At 39.8% G+C, this 18,785-nt stretch overlaps 2 protein-coding genes across 15 annotated transcripts in view; one reads left to right on the top strand and one right to left on the bottom strand.

Annotated features, from left to right (window-relative positions):
• Positions 1-18,785, bottom strand: part of magi2a (membrane associated guanylate kinase, WW and PDZ domain containing 2a) — a 279,647-nt gene that overhangs the window by 65,213 nt on the left and 195,649 nt on the right. For all 14 annotated transcript variants that reach the window (XM_062064732.1, XM_062064733.1, XM_062064743.1 and 11 more), the window contains exons 3-4: positions 1,994-2,113; positions 405-620 (exon numbers count right to left, since the gene is read on the bottom strand). In XM_062064732.1, coding sequence (XP_061920716.1) covers positions 405-620; positions 1,994-2,113 — 336 coding nt within the window. The remainder of the gene's footprint in view (positions 1-404; positions 621-1,993; positions 2,114-18,785) is intronic.
• LOC133661504 (uncharacterized) lies at positions 14,629-17,412 on the top strand. Its single transcript, XM_062064747.1, has 3 exons — positions 14,629-14,982; positions 15,367-15,585; positions 15,890-17,412. The coding sequence occupies exons 1-3, from the start codon at positions 14,717-14,719 to the stop codon at positions 16,041-16,043; spliced, it is 639 nt and encodes a 212-aa protein (XP_061920731.1). The 5' UTR covers positions 14,629-14,716; the 3' UTR covers positions 16,044-17,412.

The raw sequence follows: 18,785 nt of genomic DNA, 5'->3' as shown, positions 1-18,785 counted from the left end.
ACGTTTTTACTTTGAAGGTGTCACTTCTTCTTCAGGTTATGTTGCAATATTCTTTCGATTACTGCAGATGTGAGGGGGAGAATTTATTATTATGCGTCCGTTAGCATGTGACCTTGACCAATCATGCATATCAGGCGATGATGTCATCTAGTGCCAACCCCCCACAATTCAGTGCCACAGATAGATAACAGTCCTGTCAGAAACACTAATGTCATTAAACTGCATTCATATTTGGATATATGAGTAACCAATTAAAACTGTTAATCGGCCCTTGTCATTGTTGCCAGGCAACCACTCGGGAGGCTCCTGCACGTCATGACCTCGGTTTATGACCCCCGACGAGCCGAGCTGTCACTAAACCAAGCACTTTGACCTCTTCTACGCCGCCACCTGTCGGGTCTGACCTGGGGTGAGGGCGACGCCGTTGCCGTTGACAACAGGCCTCTCCTCCTCCTCGTCCTCTGGCGGCTCAATGCTGGCTTTCTCCATGTTGCTGACCGACTTGTTCCGCTTGCGCTTGCCCTCGGAGCTGGGTCTGGCGCCCGGCAGCAGCTGGTCCGTTACATTTAGCAGCGGAGTGCTGGGCTCGGCCGGAGGCTTGGGGGTGCCGTAAAAGTTATCTAGAACAAGGAGGGGCACAGGAATAAATACCTACTACAGTATCTGTATCTTCGACATGTACTAATAAATGGGAATGGATACTGAAATTTTATTCATTGTGCTGTTTATTGTGACGCTGTGCTGCCGAAACGGGCTGCTGAAGAGACAGGATGTAAAAGTGCATGCTCAGTAGTGGTTTTCTGTTATGCTAATTATCAACAAACAGAGAGGTAAGACTCGTGCAGGGCTGTTTTAAACTAGTAAGAACGTTTGTTTTGATTTATTGCTACTGCATGGATTGGTAATACGGCTTTAAAGCAGGCGATCAAAGCAAACAAAAACAATCAAAAGGTTGTATTAATAATATATAATTATAATAATAATAATAATGTAATACTCCATTTTGATTTTTTAAAATTATTTTATATATGAATTATTTTTCTTAACATATTTAGTATTTTATTTTCAACGTCTCTGTACTATCATACTATATACTTGTTCTTATTGCTTGTTTGTATTTTAACCCTGCAAAGCACTTTGTGAGCTCTCTCTGTGAGAAAATGCTATATAAATAACATTTACTTACTTACTTTATTTTCTCACAGCTGTCTTTAGCATCTTTCCATTCTGTTTTTTTCTTAAATTTAAAGGCCTTTTGTTTGGTATTTTGAGGCATATTAAATGAGGTTAAAATATGTGGAAAAATAACTGCAATTTATTCAAGATATTAAAAAAAAGATTTATTTTCAAAATGTGTCTTCTATCTTAACATATGTCGCCGTGTAGAAAAGCTTATGTGAGTCAGCATTTTGGTCCACATACTGTTTAAATGGATAAGTGTATTAAAAATCCTAAATAAACTTTTTGTATTTTATGGCAAAGTTTGTTCACAATAAAAAAAAAATGGACCTATTAGTTTGCAAGATCTACTTTCGGATGCCAATTTAATGTCCCACCAGCACTTTTTAATCACTTCCTGAGGAGCGCCATTGACAGCACAATGGACTGAGTTTGTGTTTGTGTTATCGTCATAAAGGCAGGGGCGTCCCCGGAGGGCTGGAGGGGGGCCAAGAGGATTTTTTTGGGAGTGTGACCACAAGAGATCCTGGAGAGGTACTGTTTGTTTTGATTACGCTCCAAAGACGTGTGTGATTGTGCGTGTGTGTGTGTCTTTTCATTCAGGATTTATAGTCCTCTCAGTGGTCTGCATGAGTGATGACATTTTTCAAGCATGGAGGATGTGTGAAGTGATGGACGCTCGCTCTGACTGCGACTTTGGCAGATTGACCACGCAAACGTCAAAAAAAGAAAAAAAAAAAAAGGAAAAAAAGGGAGAAATAACCACAATCCAAAATAAGTCGGGTTGTCGAGCGTGACCTGAGTCCATCCTTACCTTCATAGGTTCCGCTCTCAAGCAAGGCGCCGCTTTTTTCCAATTCCAGAAACCTCTCAACGGTCACAAAATTATAATCCACCCCCGGGACCTCTCCTTCCTTGGGTTGCCTGGTCGTGCCTGCGGGTGACAAGTGAATGGAGAAGACCCGTGAAGACCTAATCACTGCACACACTTTATTGGCACAGTAAGTGTGTTTGTACGATTGACTATGCTGGAAGCTGATCCATTAGGTCAGAGGTTGAGGTGAAACGAGGTCGCTAAAAAGTGTTCAAACTTTATGGTTTCATCAATATGAGTCAAAGTTAAAGGAAACCACAATGACATTGAAGATGTTGCTGCCTTTCTCGTCCAAAGACTTTTCTAAGCCTGGATTTTGGGCGCGGACCAAAACAACCAAAATTTACAGAATTATTTCCGATACATTCATTTTATTTGTGGCAGCCGGCCACAGATATAACATATTTGGAAATACCTGTTATGAATTCTCCATGTTTAAGCATGTTAGAGTAATGCGGAGACTCTTATTTTGAATTATTTAATTTGAAAGTGCCACTTCTGCTTTCAGTTGTTTTTCCGGTGCATAGGTCTTTGTCGAGTTTTGTGACGCTTGAAGATATATAGGAGAAACATTAATGACTTCTCCTAAGCTTGTGTGAGATGTTTTATTGATGTTATATCGTTACAGTCAGAATGACAGCTGTGCTTATTAGTAAATAGCATCTGGGGAATTTCTCTTATTTCGCGTCTGTTATAATATTCCATGCATAGCCAATCATGCAATATGAAACACTGAAAATGACAGTAAAAAGATGCTATGTCTGTCACCCATGCATATTGAATCATGCTGTTATCATCTTTGATCATGCACTTTGCTTTTCTTTGTTCCACACATCACAAGATGACTATATCTTTGGATTATTACAGTAGACCTCAGTATTACTTCATTCAGTATTACAGTAGTATCTCCGCTCATGCTTGAACGATACACAAGTCTGTGCTGTTGCCAGCAAATCATACAGTCGTTTGTACGAAGAAAAGTTAGAAAAGCATTAAAAAAAAATAATTAAAACAAATTTTGAACCCAGACTGAGATAAGGATCACCCCCAACATTTAATCACTTGTTTTTTATTTCATATCTGACCCTTCCTGAACGTATCATCGAAATCTGCCCATATATTTTTTAGCTATTTACAGCAAAATAAAAAAAAGAGGGAGGCTTTTTGTCAGTCATCCACTCTCTTTGTCTCTGTGGGTGGAGGCAGGACCACTACTGTATACACAATAAGGAGCTACGCCTTGTAACACAAATGTAAGGTAATGTAGTAAGAAAATCTAATCACTTATTCATTGTCCCATTTTGGACATTTCCTGAAAGTCTCATTAAAATCTGCTCATAACTCTTTGAGTGATGTTGCTTGCTAACTAACCATCCGTCCATCCATTTTGTACCGCTTGTCCCTTTTGGGGTCGCGGAGGGTGTTGGAGCCTATCTCAGCTGCATTCGGGCGGAAGGCGGGGTACACCCTGGACAAGTCGCCACCTCATCGCAGGGCCAACACAGATAGACAGACAACATTCACAGTCACATTCACACACTACAGCCAATTTAGTGTTGCCAATCCAATTCACTAAAAAATAGAGATACAACCATTACCTGTATTAATGATAAACCGCGGTAAAACTCCCTACCGTTAGTATTACTGTTTAAAAAAAAAAAAAGATTGTAAAACCGTAATTATTAAACGCACAGGCCGCTGACTGATTTTTAATTTCATGGAGAACCTTAAATGTTTAAATGCTAACATGAATACAAGATACATTACGTCTTTCCCCATTACAAACGTAATAACACAATCTAAATGGTTATTAACACATTACTGTCTGAGCAACTTTATTCAATTGTGCACTATTATGATTGGAGATAGCGGTGAAGAAACTGGAGAGTGAAGGAAGTCAACTGGCGTGACGTCACAGAAACTGGACGTGCAACAACAAACACTGTAAACATTTACAAATTAAAACGGAAGAAGACAAAAATATTTGATTATTGGAATAACAGAAAAAATGGCTCTTATGAAGAGTCTCCAATGTCTCTTCTGCTAAGGAAACTATATTGTGTATATTTCCTTCTTTCAAAAATATGGTTAAGAGATTGAAATGTGTGTAGAACATACTTGCCAACCCTTCCGATTTTTCCGGGAGACTCACGAATTTCAGTGCCTCTCCTGAAAATCTCCTGGGACAACCATTCTCCCGAATTTCTCCCGCTTTTCACCCGGTCAACAACATTGAGGGCGTGCCGTGATGGCACTGCCTTTAGCGTCCTCTACAACCTGTCGTCGCGTCCACTGCATCCCCATACAAACAGCGTGCCGGCAAAGTCACATGTTGTTTGCGGCTTTTGCAGACACACGTACTGTAAGTGACTGCAAGACATACTTGGTCAACAGCCATACAGGTCACAGTGACGGTGACTGTATAAACAACTTTAACACTGTTACAAATATGCGCCACACTGTGAACCCACACCAAACAAGAATGACAAACACATTTCGGGAGAACATCCGCACTGTAACACAACATAAACACAACAGAACAAATACCCAGAATCCCCTGCAACCCTAACTCTTCCAGGCTACAATATTCACCCCCCCTCCAACCCCGCCCACCTCAACCAGCAATGCATTTTCAGAGAGGGTGTTGAGCACTGTTAGAAAGATAGTGACAGAGAATAGAACGAGGATGGACAATTCAACCCTAAACTCAGTCATTTCCTGCAAATTAAATTTCACAGGCTGTGCTACTGGCTGCAAAGCATTGCACTTTCAAATACAACAATGAGTAGAGGAGTGTTATGTGTGTGTATATGTGTAAATAAATGAACACTGAAATTCAAGTATTTCTTTTATTTATATGTATATATAATAAAATAAATATAGATATACAGCTAGAATTTACTGAAAGTCAAGTATTTCTTTTATATATAAATATATATATATATATATATATATATATATATATATATATATATATATATATATATATATATATATATATATATATATATATATAAATAAAAGAAATACTTGAATGTCAGTGAATCCTAGCTATAAATATACTCCTTAACCCCGCCCCCCCCCCCCCGCCCCCCCATCTCTCGAATTCAGAGGTCTCAAGGTTGGCAAGGATGGTGTAGAAGTACTTTTGAGCACATTAAAAAATGCTGTGATAATAATAATACCATAATAACTATGGTTACAATAACTGTTACATCCCAACAAAACTAACCCCAGCGATCACATGACTTCTTGGCGAGCATAATATGATCAGGTTCTCAGTGTTATTTTAATTCAGGGGGAAAAATGCCTGTCCTCTAGGGGGGCATGATAGAAAATAATTGAGAAACACTGGATTCGGTCCACTAGACCCGCCTCCACCGACCCTCCAATCTTGTTTTCAGTTTTGTCGTTACTTGACGTGACCATCAACACGGCGACAAGGTTTTTACGATGTTAAACAGAGGCACTTTAGAAACACTTTTACTCGCTGACGTGCACTAATTAGACTTGTTAACACAATCCCCGGCTGTGATAACACTCGAGCCCCCCTTCAAGCTGCATGACAGGCTTTTTAAACCTCACGACTTGTTAGGTAGCAGTGAGTAGTCTTCAAATCTTCTGCCTTTATCATTTTGCACACAGCAAAAAGCCCTAATGAGAACTAAAGGTTAAACACCAGGGATGTAACTGTATTAAAATCTCACGGTACGATATTATCAAGGTATTAAAGCCACAATACGATAATTAAAGTTAAAGTACCAATGATTGTCACACTTTGCACACTCTGCATTTGACCCATCACCCTTGATCACCCCCTGGGAGGTGAGGGGAGCAGTGAGCAGCAGCGGTGGCCATGCCCGGCAATCATTTTTGGAGATTTAACCCCCAATTCCAACCCTTGATGCTGAGTGCCAAGCAGGGAGGTAATGGGTCCCATTTTTATAGTCTTTGGTATGACTCGGCCGGGGTTTGAACTCACAACCTACCGATCTCAGGGTGGACACTCTAACCACTAGGCCACTGAGTAGGTATATTGTGATATATGTCAAAAGAAAAAGACTTAACAATGTTAAAGTGTGTAAAATGAAGTGGCAGTAATGTTTCGGGTGAACACACTTACTGTAATTGAAGACAAACATAATGCTAAAATGTTGTCATATTTATTGCTAAAAACATATTTTTAAGTGCAAATAATTGTGCAGGAACATCCACTGTTTCAAGCTAATAAAGTTGAGTGTCTTTAAAGTGACAATGTAAACACCCAGAGTAAAATAATAATGTTCACTTTAGAGTCTTTCAACTTTTTTACTTTCTGAGAAGCAGTGTCCTCCACAGTGGACATTTCTATATCAATATAAAAAAAGTTTTTTTCTCTGAAAAGTTAACTAACAATAATACTTTTAATAATGTAATTACCTCACAAACTGATGTTTGGCTTCTCTGGCTTCAATTATATTTTCTAGGTGACAGTTTATAAGGTTGCGATCAAAAACCCCACCTTGTCTGCCCTGCGCTGCGCAGAGGATTCTGGGGGATGTAGTTTATTTTCAGACCCGGCCAACGCTAAAGCGGCAGAAAAAACTACACACCAAGTTTTTGTTTGATACCGTCACACATCACAGCATTGTGGTGAAGACTTTGGAACAGCAATACTGCGGTATATACAATAACATTACAACCCTATTAAACACAGAATCTTTGCTGTCAGCCTTTACAGCAATCTCAAAGTCACTCAGGTGAGTTCTTGAGTTTGGGACGGTTTTTATTTTGTGAACTATGCTTGTTTGTGCGTGCCCCAGTTTTTTTTAGTTTTTTTAATCAATTAACTACATTCTCTTTTAGTCATCTTCTCAGTAAATAACCGCCAGGGTCACTAATTGAAAATACAGTGACAATAAAAGATGTGGCTGTAGGCAAACTTCTGATGTATTTCTTTGTACTAATTTCACATGAGGGCAATAGTTGCATTTGATGTATCAAGAGTGGTCAGCAATCAGCAGCCTTATCCAGCTCTGCATGCGCTGTAAATAAAATGTTGCTACTGTAATGCTGAATAAGCAGTTTGCTCCTTATTACTACGTTGGTTCTGTTTTGTGCAACATGCTTGTTGATAAATGACCATGTGGTGGAAATGAGCTACAATATGTTATTTGCTTTCTAGTGCTTCCCAAAACTTTGGATTATAAATCATGACATTGTAGAGAGTATGGGTGCACAATTAATTATCATCACTTGAATAAACCTTTTCCAACATCCCACACAACAAAATAATAATAGTATGTATTAGTGTTGTCCCGATACCAATATTTTGGTACCGGTACCAAAATTATTTACTTTTTGGTACTTTTCTAAATAAAGGGGATCAAAAAAAATTGCATTATTGGCTTTATTTTAACAAAAAATCTTACGGTACATTAAACATATGTTTCTTATTGCAAGTTTGTCCTTAAAGGCCTACTGAAACCCACTACTACCGACCACGCAGTCTGATAGTTTATATATCAATGATGAAATCTTAACATTATAACACATGCCAATACGGCCGGGTTAACTTATAAAGTGACATTTTAAATTTGCCGCTAAACTTCCGGTTCGAAACGCCTCTGAGGATGACGTATGCGTGTGACGTAGCCCGGCGAACACGGGTATGCCTTCCACATTGAAGCCAATACGAAAAAGCTCTGTTTTCATTTCATAATTCCACAGTATTCTGGACATCTGTGTTCGTGAATCTGTTTCAATCATGTTCATTGCATTATGGAGAAGGAAGCCGAGCAAGCAAAGAAGAAAGTTGTCGGTGCGAAATGGACGTATTTTTCGAACGTAGTCAGCCACAACAGTACACAGCCGGCGCTTCTTTGTTTACATTCCCGAAAGATGCAGTCAAGATGGAAGAACTCGGATAACAGAGACTCTAACCAGGAGGACTTTTGATTTGGATACACAGACGCCTGTAGAGAACTGGGACAACACAGACTCTTACCAGGATTACTTTGATTTGGATGACAAAGACGCAGACGTGCTACTGTGAGTATGCAGCTTTGGCTTTTTTTTGCGTATGTACGTAACTTTTTAAAAATATATAAGCTTTATGAACCTTGGGTTAGGTGAACGGTCTTTTGGGCTGAGTGATTGTGTGTGTTGATCATGTGTTTGAATTGTATTGGCGTGTTCTATGGAGCTAGGAGCTAGCAGAGGAGCTAGGAGCTAGCATAACACGTACCGTACCGTACGTGCGCGTCACGTACGTAACTTTTTAAAAATATATAAGCTTTATGAACCTTGGGTTAGGTGAACGGTCTTTTGGGCTGAGTGATTGTGTGTGTTGATCAGGTGTTTGAATTGTATTGGCGTGTTCTATGGAGCTAGGAGCTAGCAGAGGAGCTAGGAGCTAGCATAACAAACACGCAGGTGTTATTATGCAGGATTAATTTGTGGCATATTAAATATAAGCCTGGTTGTGTTGTGGCTAATAGAGTATATATATGTCTTGTGTTTATTTACTGTTGTAGTCATTCCCAGCTGAATATCAGGTACCGTGAGTATGCAGCCTTGGCTGCTAAACATTCGATAACTTGACCGTATGTGCGCGTCACGTACGTAACTTTTTAAAAATATATAAGCTTTATGAACCTTGGGTTAGGTAAACGGTCTTTTGGGCTGAGTGATTGTGTGTGTTGATCAGGTGTTTGAATTGTATTGGCGTGTTCTATGGAGCTAGGAGCTAGCAGAGGAGCTAGGAGCTAGCATAACAAACACGCAGGTGTTTTTATGCAGGATTAATTTGTGGCATATTAAATATAAGCCTGGTTGTGTTGTGGCTAATAGAGTATATATATGTCTTGTGTTTATTTACTGTTGTAGTCATTCCCAGCTGAATATCAGGTCACCCCCGGCTCTCACAGCATCTTCCCTATCTGAATAGCTTCAACTCCCCACTAGTCCTTCACTTGCACTTTACTCATCCACAAATCTTTCATCCTCGCTCAAATTAATGGGGAAATTGTCGCTTTCTCGGTCCGAATCTCTCTCACTTCATGCGGCCATCATTGTAAACAATAGGGAACTTTGCGTATATGTTCAACTGACTACGTCACGCTACTTCCGGTAGGTGCAAGCCTTTTTTTTATCAGATACCAAAAGTTGCAATCTTTATCGTCGTTGTTCTATACTAAATCCTTTCAGCAAAAATATGGCAATATCGCGAAATGATCAAGTATGACACATAGAATAGATCTGCTATCCCCGTTTAAATAAAAAAAAATCATTTCAGTAGGCCTTTAAAGGCCTACTGAAACCCACTACTACCGACCACGCAGTCTGATAGTTTATATATCAATGATGAAATCTTAACATTGCAACACATGCCAATACGGCTGGGTTAAGTTATAAAGTGCAATTTTAAATTTCCCGCTAAACTTCCGGTTAAAAACTCCTTTGGATGATGACGTATGCACGTGACGTAGCCAGTGAAACAGAGGTATGGATGACCCAGTGAAGCCAATACAAATTAGCTCTGTTTTCATCTCATTATTCCACAGTATTCTGGACATCTGTGTTGGTGAATCTGTTGCAATTTGTTCATTGCATTATGGAGAAAGAAGCTGAGCAAGCAAAGAAAAATGTTGTCGGTGCGAAGCGGAGTATTTTGCGAGGGAAGTCAGCAACACAACACAGCCGGTGTTTCATTGTTTACATTCCCGAAAGATGCAGTCAAGATCGAAGAACTCGGACAACAGAGACTCTTACCAGGAGGACTTTGACTTCGACACACAGACGCCTGTAGAGAACTGGGACAACACAGACTCTTACCAGGATGACTTTGATTTCGACACACAGACGCAGACGCGGTACCGTGAGTACGCAGCTGCGCTTCCAAACATTTGATCGCTTGCCCGTACGTGCGTGTCACGTACGTAACTTTGGTTAAATATATACTGTAAGCTTTATGAACCGTGGGTTAGGTGAACAGTCCTTTGGGCTGAGTGATTGTGTGTGTTGTGCAGGTGTTTGAATTGTATTGGCGGGTTATATGGACGGGAGCTAGTAGCTAGGAGCTAGCATAACAAACACCTAGGTGTTTTTATGCGGGATTCATTTGTGGCATAGTAAATATAAGCCTGGTTGTGTTGTGGCTAATAGAGTATATATATGTCTTGTGTTTATTTACTGTTGTAGTCATTCGCAGCTGAATATCAGGTCACCCCCGGCTCTCACAGCATCTTCCCTATCTGAATCGCTTCCACTCCCCACTAGTCCTTCACTTGCACTTTACTCATCCACAAATCTTTCATCCTCGCTCAAATTAATGGGGAAATCGTCGCTTTCTCGGTCCGAATCGCTCTCACTTCTGGCCGCCATCACTGTAAACAATAGGGAACTTTGCGGAAATGTTCAACTGACTACGTCACGCTACTTCCGGTAGGGGCAAGGCTTTTTTTGTCAGATACCAAAAGTTGCGATCTTTATCGTCGTTGTTCTCTACTAAATCCTTTCAGCAAAAATATGGCAATATCGCGAAATGATCAAGTATGACACATAGAATAGATCTGCTATCCCCGTTTAAATTAAAAAAATTCATTTCAGTAGGCCTTTAAATAAAATAGTGAACATACAAGACAACTGGCGGACCGGTACTTTTCAGAGGCGGTATAGTACCGAATATGATTCATTAGTATCACGGTACTGTACTAATACCGGTATACCGTACAACCCTAGTATGTATGATTCATGATGATATCGCATCAGCCAGTACTCATAGCTCCAATATGGAAGTGAAACAGTTATTAAGAAGCAAGTTATCGGTATTGCCTGCTTCCAATCAATGTCTTATTTTCTATGTGGTTTGTGTAAATAATTAGGACAATTACTGAACTTGTTTTGGAAGAACAAGCTCCACTGTAAGTTACAACCACAATAACAAACATATTGTTGAATAAATACTGAGAACAGACTGTTTTTATTGATTTATGATGTAACTTTTGCATTTCCAGGAACATATGACGCCAATAAAGGAAAAGTGTTTGCCGCCACATTATCCAGTACATCCGCAGAGCCCTTTGTACGGTAAATAAAGCGCACTATTTTGAATGCGCCACCTTTGGAGTTCAGCGTCGCATTAGCACATCACAATGCAGAAAAACACAACAAGCGGGCCAGGATTTGAACTGCATGTGACTGCAGGAGGAATGAAAAAGGGACTAAAAAGAGACAATCTCTCCCTATTATAGTCAAATAATTCGCAGACACTGACAAGCAAGGGAAAACTTAAAGGAGAGGAAAAACAAGATGGTACACAAGAGAAAAGCAGGGTGTCGCTCTCTCAGATCGTCCTCGCTCGTGCCGCCGTTAAAACGTGACGCCTCGCTGCTGTTTGGCCAACAGTCAAGTTGTTAAGCAGCGCTTTATCTTACTGTATGTGTGTGTGTGGCCCATTAGAACACACACTAAAGTATACACACCATGGATATCTTACTTAGGCCCATTGGGCAAAAACGATTTAATTCAGTTCAAAAATGACTTAGCAGCAGATTCCTAAAAGCATCTGAGAACTTTTGTCAAGTACACATTTGTCCTTAAATTCCTTAAACCAGCAGAGTGCGCCTGTCATATAGAACAGGGGTAGGAAACATGTGGCTCTTTTGATAACGGCATCTGGCTCTCAGATAAATCTTAGCTGACATTGCTTAACACGATAAGTAATGAATAATTCTGCTGGCAATCACTGTGTTAAAATTAACGTTCAGAATATTAAACATTCTCATGCATTTTAATCCATCCATCCGTTTTCTACCGCACCTGTTCAAGGAGTCGCATTAATGGTAAGAAGTATTTTATTTATTATTAGTGAGATTCAGAATAACAACGTTATTAAAAATAATAACAGACTTATTATACTCTAAAAATGTTGCTCTTACTTAAAAATGCACGCATTTAGTTGTATTCAGTGTTAAAAAATATTATATGTCTCTCCCGGAAATACATTTGAAAATATATGGCTTTCATGGCTCAGTCAGCCAAAAAGGCTCCCGACCCCTGATATAGAGGATCCCTGATTAGTGTTTTTGCTGTAGGTTTTTGAAAACAACAGACCACTTCTGTCACATCCAGCATCTTTGACTCTTAATGTTCCTGTCATTACAGTGGTACCTCGGTTTTTGTACGCCCCACATTTCGTAGGATACTGTACTGTAAACTGCCAAATGTGCACAAAATTATTGCCGTGGTTAACATTAACTTTTTTGATTACCGCACAATCAAACATCAGTGCCTCCACGATTTTGATGACTTTTTGTGATTGTGACTTAAAATGCTTAAATTTGCAACAGCTTTTTCAGAAAGTTGCGGCAAAAGTTGCATCGTTTTAAGGCTTATATTTTTCCCCAATGAATTATTACATTTTTTATGAATTTGTTATCAATGTTTTAAGTGTTCCTTGTTTTTCAACAAATTTCAACAAAAATTGTATGTATTTTTATACCGCACAGACTTAAAAGTAGGCACTAAATGGCAGTAAAATCACATATGCTGGGCTTCTTGTCGAATTACTGTAATGTTTCAATTAATTATAACTAATATTAATAATTGATTACAATTATAGAAAAAAAAAACACAATTTGTGTTGGTAAAAGATGCTATATTATCATCATCACACTTCAACACCTCTAATACGTAAATGCTGCCTCTTTGCCAGGTCAGCTTTTCAAATGAGAATCTCTTCCTAAATGTCTTACCTCGGATCACTAAAGATTAAATACAAATACGTATAAGGGTTAAATACATATATAAATATATGTAAACCAGGAAGTGAGGATGCCAGTGTGTTGCTAATTTGTATAGACTACATTACCCAGAAGGCTTAGCGCTGTAAACAGGAATCAGAAGTAGGTCTGAGCTACACGGGAAGATGACAATTGTACTGATTAAGAAATAAAGAGTTGATATATTGTTACATGTTGTTGTTCTTGCTTCGTTTAAACAACAAACAAAGTTTTGGTTTGACATTTGACGTGCGAGTTCGAGTGGCGCTCAGAGACAAATTAAAAGGGCAAAAATGTTGCTGAATTGACAAACGATTGTGACATCGTAAAATGGAAGAACTGAAACATTACGCCTAAAAAAAATAGTCTGTTTGCCTGCGTGTCATTTTGGGGAATCAAAAACAAAAACTCCCACTTAATGACAACGTCGGACTCACTCTATAACCAAATAAAGTTAATAAAGAAGGTGAGAAACACTTTTAAATTCAATAAATAACTGGTAGCAAAGTATGAAGGTGGCATCTGCGTGGCTTTCCCTTCCTTCCTCTACGCTCATTTGCCAACAAGACCAGGGTTTCCACCTAATGTAGTTGAATGTGGCGCGCCACCACGGCATTTTCATTACTGCCACACCTTGAAAATGTGTTTTTTTTTGTTTTACTTAAAAACAAATTAATGTAATATAATGTATTGTAGCTCCCAGAAGAAATCACACAAAGTTTGACGCTATTTTTAAATTTTATTAAACAGCACAATTCCAACAGGTTTTACCTCAACCTCCCCCATACACACAACACTTCCAAATGCTCCGGCAATGACCTTTCACCTTGTACCAAAAAGTTGACCACCGAAAAAAGAGTTTGATTACTGAAAACCGCGCCACTGAAAGAGGATGTAAACAAAACGCACGCCATTGTCTGGAGCGTTGTCAGCATGTCTGCAAAGTCGGGACATGGAGGGACGGAAGTAGTCTTTAAACACGAGTACATTTTATAATAACACCAAAAAAATATGCTATATTTGTTGCTAGTTGTTTTTAATAATTAAAAAAAAAACTCATTAAAGGTCTCTAGACACTTGAAAAAATGTCAAAGTCTATTGTACAATACTCAGCAACAATTGAAAATATGGCAATACGATAAAGAATACTTGTTAAAACTAATTGATAAGAGATTTGTTTTTAAATGTATGTATACATTTGAGCCTTTTAAAAGAAAAAATATCATCACAGCAAATTATGCAAATTATTGACATCATGGTGACCACGCCCCTGACCAGAAGTATCTTGGCAGTCTGGGGGAAACCCTAAAGAGTCTTCAATAAAGGTAAAAGTTATGAGTGTTTATTTATTCGTTCATCATCTATATCAGGGGTGCTCACACTTTTTCTGCAGGCGAGCTACTTTTCAATTGATCAAGACGCGGGGATCTACCTCATTTATATATATAATTTATATTTACTTATTTATGAAATATATGTTTTTGTTAACAAGTTAAAGGTGTTTAATGATAATGCAAGCATGTTTAACACATATAGTTAATAAATTAAAGGTGTTTAATGATAATACAAGAATGTTTAATACATATAGTTAATATTGTTAACAAGTTAAAGGTGTTTGATTATAATGCAAGCATGTTTAACACATATAGTTAATATTGTTAACAAGTTAAAGGCCTACTGAAATGAAATTTTTTTATTTAAACGGGGATAGCAGATCTATTCTATGTGTCATACTTGATCATTTTGCGATATTGCCATATTTTTGCTGAAAGGATTTAGAATAGAAAAACGACGATAAAGATAGCAACTTTTGGTATCTGACAAAAAAAAGCCTTGCCCCTACCGGAAGTAGCGTGACGTGGACAATTGAACATATCCGCAAAGCTCCCTATTGTTTGCAATGATGGCCGCCAGATCTGAGAGCGATTCTGACCGAGATAGCGACGATTTCTCCATTAATTTGAGCGAGGATGAAAGATTTGTGGATGAGGAAAGTGCAAGTGAAGGACTAGTGGGGAGTGGAAGCGATTCAGATAGGGAAGAAGCTGTGAGAGGGATAGAGCCATATCGCTTTGAACCCGACGCTGATGAAGACGGTCAGGAGGACGCTGCTGCTATTGATGCTGGAGGAGCACACGACATAGATCGCCTTGAGAATACAGAATGGTAATATGTTATTTATTTATAGACTAGTTTTAGTTTGTGGCCTAGTCTTGCACTGTTACTGTTAGTGTTACAACTTACACCCCAGGCCTATCTATACACTAAGTATCTATCATTGACACAATGTGTTACTGTTAGTGTTACAACTTACACCCCAGGCCTATCTATACACTAAGTATCTATCATTGACACAATGTCAAACCTAATTAATTACCCATTATTTCTATGGGCCACAGCTCCATATACCGGCAATACTAAAAATATGCATGCAGATTAATAAGATCCACAACAAGACAATGATAATATTAATTATTCCACATGTTTGCAGATTGCAGGTGTCAATAATATGAATTGATTTACAAATATTATGAACATTTCTATTTCCAGGTGTACATGTCAAAACTGTGTGAACATGGAGACAGTGGCTGAGTGTGTCTGCTGTAGTGAAATAGAGGCAGTGACCAGAACGATGGAGGAGGAGGGGGTGAAGACGTGCATCATAGACCACCATGGCTTTCCATCTGTGTGTCTGGATGAATGGGTGCTGCAGACAGCGTATAACGCCTACAAACAGCAATATGGCATGCTGCAGCAACAGCAAAATGAGTGAGGCACTAATAAGTTTAAATAATTCTTTATTCTATCAACCTTTGGAAGATAAGTCAGAATGAGCACTTTCTTATCTTATTCTTATTCTGTGAAATGTACTGTGCTACAATGCACATGACATTATATATCATAGAAGTATTACATAGATGGACCGTAGATGTCAACAATATTTACAATTTACTGCAACAGTAAATGACAAATGAATAGAATGCATGACAATGTCTTTTGAATCTCAGAGAACAGTGAGTCACTGTGTATCCATGTCCGGATAATAACAGCTGCCATCATTTGCTACTTGCAGGCGGAGACGACACACAGCCTATCGACAGTTTGTCCGCTTCTGCTGGGGATATCTGGGAAAGGACATAAGGGTGGTACTACCAGCTTGTGTAGTACATAAGATTAGGACAACATTCCCATCGATGGACTACACGGGGTTCCAAGACGTGCAGTGACTGCAACAGAATCTACATGGCCACTGTACTTAATCAATAAAATCAATCAATCAATCAATCAGTCAATCAATCAATGTTTATTTATATAGCACTAAATCACAAATGTCTCAAAGGGCTGTACAAGCCACAACGACATCCTCGGTACAGAGCCCACACACGGGCAAGGAAAACTCACCCCAGTAGGACGTCGATGTGAATGACTATGAGAAACCTTGGAGAGGACCGCATATGTGGGTAACCCCCCCCCTCTAGGGGAGACCGAAAGCAATGGATGTCGAGTGGGTCTAACATATTAGTGAGGGTCCAGTGGAGCCAGCAGGAGGCCACCCCGAGCGGAGACGGGTCAGCAGCGCAGATGTCCCCAACCGATGCACAGGCGAGCGGTATACCCCGGGTCCCAACTCTGGACAGCCAGCACTTTATCCATGGTCACCGGAATAACCCCTCCACGTGGGGGGGGGGCAGAGGAGAAAAGAAAAGAAACGGCAGATCAACTGGTCTAAAAAGGGGGTCTATTTAAAGGCTAGAGTATACAAATGAGTTTTAAGATGGGACTTAAATGCTTCTACTGAGGTAGCATCTCTAACTGTTACCGGGAGGGCATTTCACACTTACCGAAGCGACTCCTGTGCTTGGCGATGGCTTCCTCCTTGTCTGGCTTCTCCAGTTCATCGCAGAGGAAGGGAGGCACATCCACAGTGACGCTGAGTGGTGTTCTCTCGTCAGGGGTCTGTCTGCAGCCAGCAACAACCTCCCTGATCAAGTCATCTACGTAGCCTGCAAAATACAATTGTACATGTTCCTGCTCACAACATAATATACTCATGGAGAGTGAAACTTGACAGTATTATTATCATGATACAAAGTGTCAAGTGTTTACATGTTTTGTGTCCTCTACACTTACGGTATGTTGGCTCTGTCGCGATTTTCTTGACCACATGGCCCCCTGCTTTATACTTCGGGTAGCGTACTGCATAGCGCTCAGCACCCGCTTGTGTAGTGGCTATAGGGCGGCTCGAATTTTCGTTCCAGTGCAGCCCAGCAAGCAGGTTCCTAGGTGTGGTAACAGAATAATGTAATAATTAGTACTAAAGTATGGCACACACTAGTGACACTTAGATTAGTGTGGAAACATACCTGCACAGCATTCCGATGTATGAGAAGACATACATTTTCGGTGCGAACTGTATAAGATAAAAGACACTTTATTCAGTCATGCGTCCATACAATGTGTGTGTAAATTTATAAATTGTTTGTAAATTTGAATACAAATGTTTGTGTATTAAACTGTTAATAGTCAGCTATTAAAGCTTGATCTCCTGCAGTAATGAAGCTGTTTTGTTTTCAATGTTAACACCACGCCAGAATTGTTTGCAATCTTTCTCACCAAGATGCCAGCCACTATGTTGGACCTCCAACATTCTCTTGCTTACACTGACTGTATCAAGGCTTCATTTAGTATGCTCTAGTATTTTGCTCCCTGGCCACCAAAGTCCTAGTGGCAGGTGGTAACCACCGACACCACCTACAGGCGATCAGTCTAATTCTCACCTGTATGACAAGGCTATGGAACGCCTCCACCTTGGAAGTCTGGTGTTCACCCGACAGCATGGCGATATCTTTTAGCAGGGACTTGTTGTTGACCACCTCCTCCAGTTTCACTGCTGAGCGTGAACCTAAACATAAATTTAAAATAGAACAACGTTTCTACAAAAATGTTCCAGTCAACTTAAACTGGTTATTTACTTACAAGTTTATCTGAATTTTTTGACTTTCAAAAGATGTGCAGGAAAATACTGCTAGTCCCTCACTGCTTTCGGGCAACTTATTTGCCTACTCACTTTGTTTGAGCCATTTCTTTTGCCGTTGCAGTTGTCCATGAGTACAAATTGGGAAGAGGTCGCCATGGTCCTTGTGGATGTTCTGAATGTGTCGCTCCACAGACTTCCACTTGGCAACCAGAAGTTCCCCCTCTCCAGGCGGTGTAGACACTGCTGCCCAGTAGAGGTGGTTGATTATACTTTGCACCCAGGGCTTCAGGTCTTCACAGTCCTTATGCTTGGCGATGGCCTTCAGTTTCTTTCCGATGGCTACAAACAGAAAAAAACAGAAATTTGTGGATTAAATACAATATCGCATTCATCTGATCACTGATATGTACACACTACTTCACAACTTGTCATGCATACAAATAATCCAACTAACATTTTGCAACATGCCAGATGTCATAGCAGTGCCGTGTATTGGGCATGTTTTCACGAATCCATTTAGCGATCTGTCTGTGTCTGTCTGTCACCAGCACCCCGACATCCAGGTCCCAGCTGATCAGCAGTTCCACCATCCTCTTCAGTCCTTCCATCTCCATATGGTAGCTGCCAAGACATTCGTTGCTCTGAAATATATATAACAGAAAAGGAATGAGCAAAGAAAAAAATGAAAAAGGGGCTTAGTATACATTGAAATGGTTAATGTTATTAGACAAATTTACTAGGATAATTCTGGAAAATCCCTTATCTGCTTATTGTGTTACTAGTGTTTTAGTGAGATTATATGGTCGTACCTGTACAACCTGAAGGTCGAGAACCACATTGGCCACAAGCTCCATTGTGGTGTAGGTACCGAACTTGGCGCTGTGTCCCGGACTGTCTGCTCGCCCATCACCACCAAGGACGAGGGGTCGGCCTTCCACCTGCAGCATGGTGAGGTGCGTCCGTTGCTGTTCCTCCCACACCTTTTTGATGG

The sequence above is a fragment of the Entelurus aequoreus genome, linkage group LG12 (assembly GCF_033978785.1).
Source record: "Entelurus aequoreus isolate RoL-2023_Sb linkage group LG12, RoL_Eaeq_v1.1, whole genome shotgun sequence".
NCBI classification, from domain to species: domain Eukaryota; kingdom Metazoa; phylum Chordata; class Actinopteri; order Syngnathiformes; family Syngnathidae; genus Entelurus; species Entelurus aequoreus.
Note: the sequence above shows the minus strand (reverse complement) of the source record. Positions and strands in the feature narration are given on the sequence as shown.

Excerpts from the sequence above, each read along its gene's own strand:
- LOC133661504 (XM_062064747.1), top strand. The coding sequence starts at position 14,717 with ATGATGGCCGCCAGATCTGAGAGCGATTCTGACCGAGATAGCGACGAT. Across the intron at positions 14,983-15,366 it reads CGCCTTGAGAATACAGAATG|GTGTACATGTCAAAACTGTG; the intron begins GTAATATGTTAT and ends TTCTATTTCCAG. Across the intron at positions 15,586-15,889 it reads CTGCAGCAACAGCAAAATGA|GCGGAGACGACACACAGCCT; the intron begins GTGAGGCACTAA and ends TGCTACTTGCAG.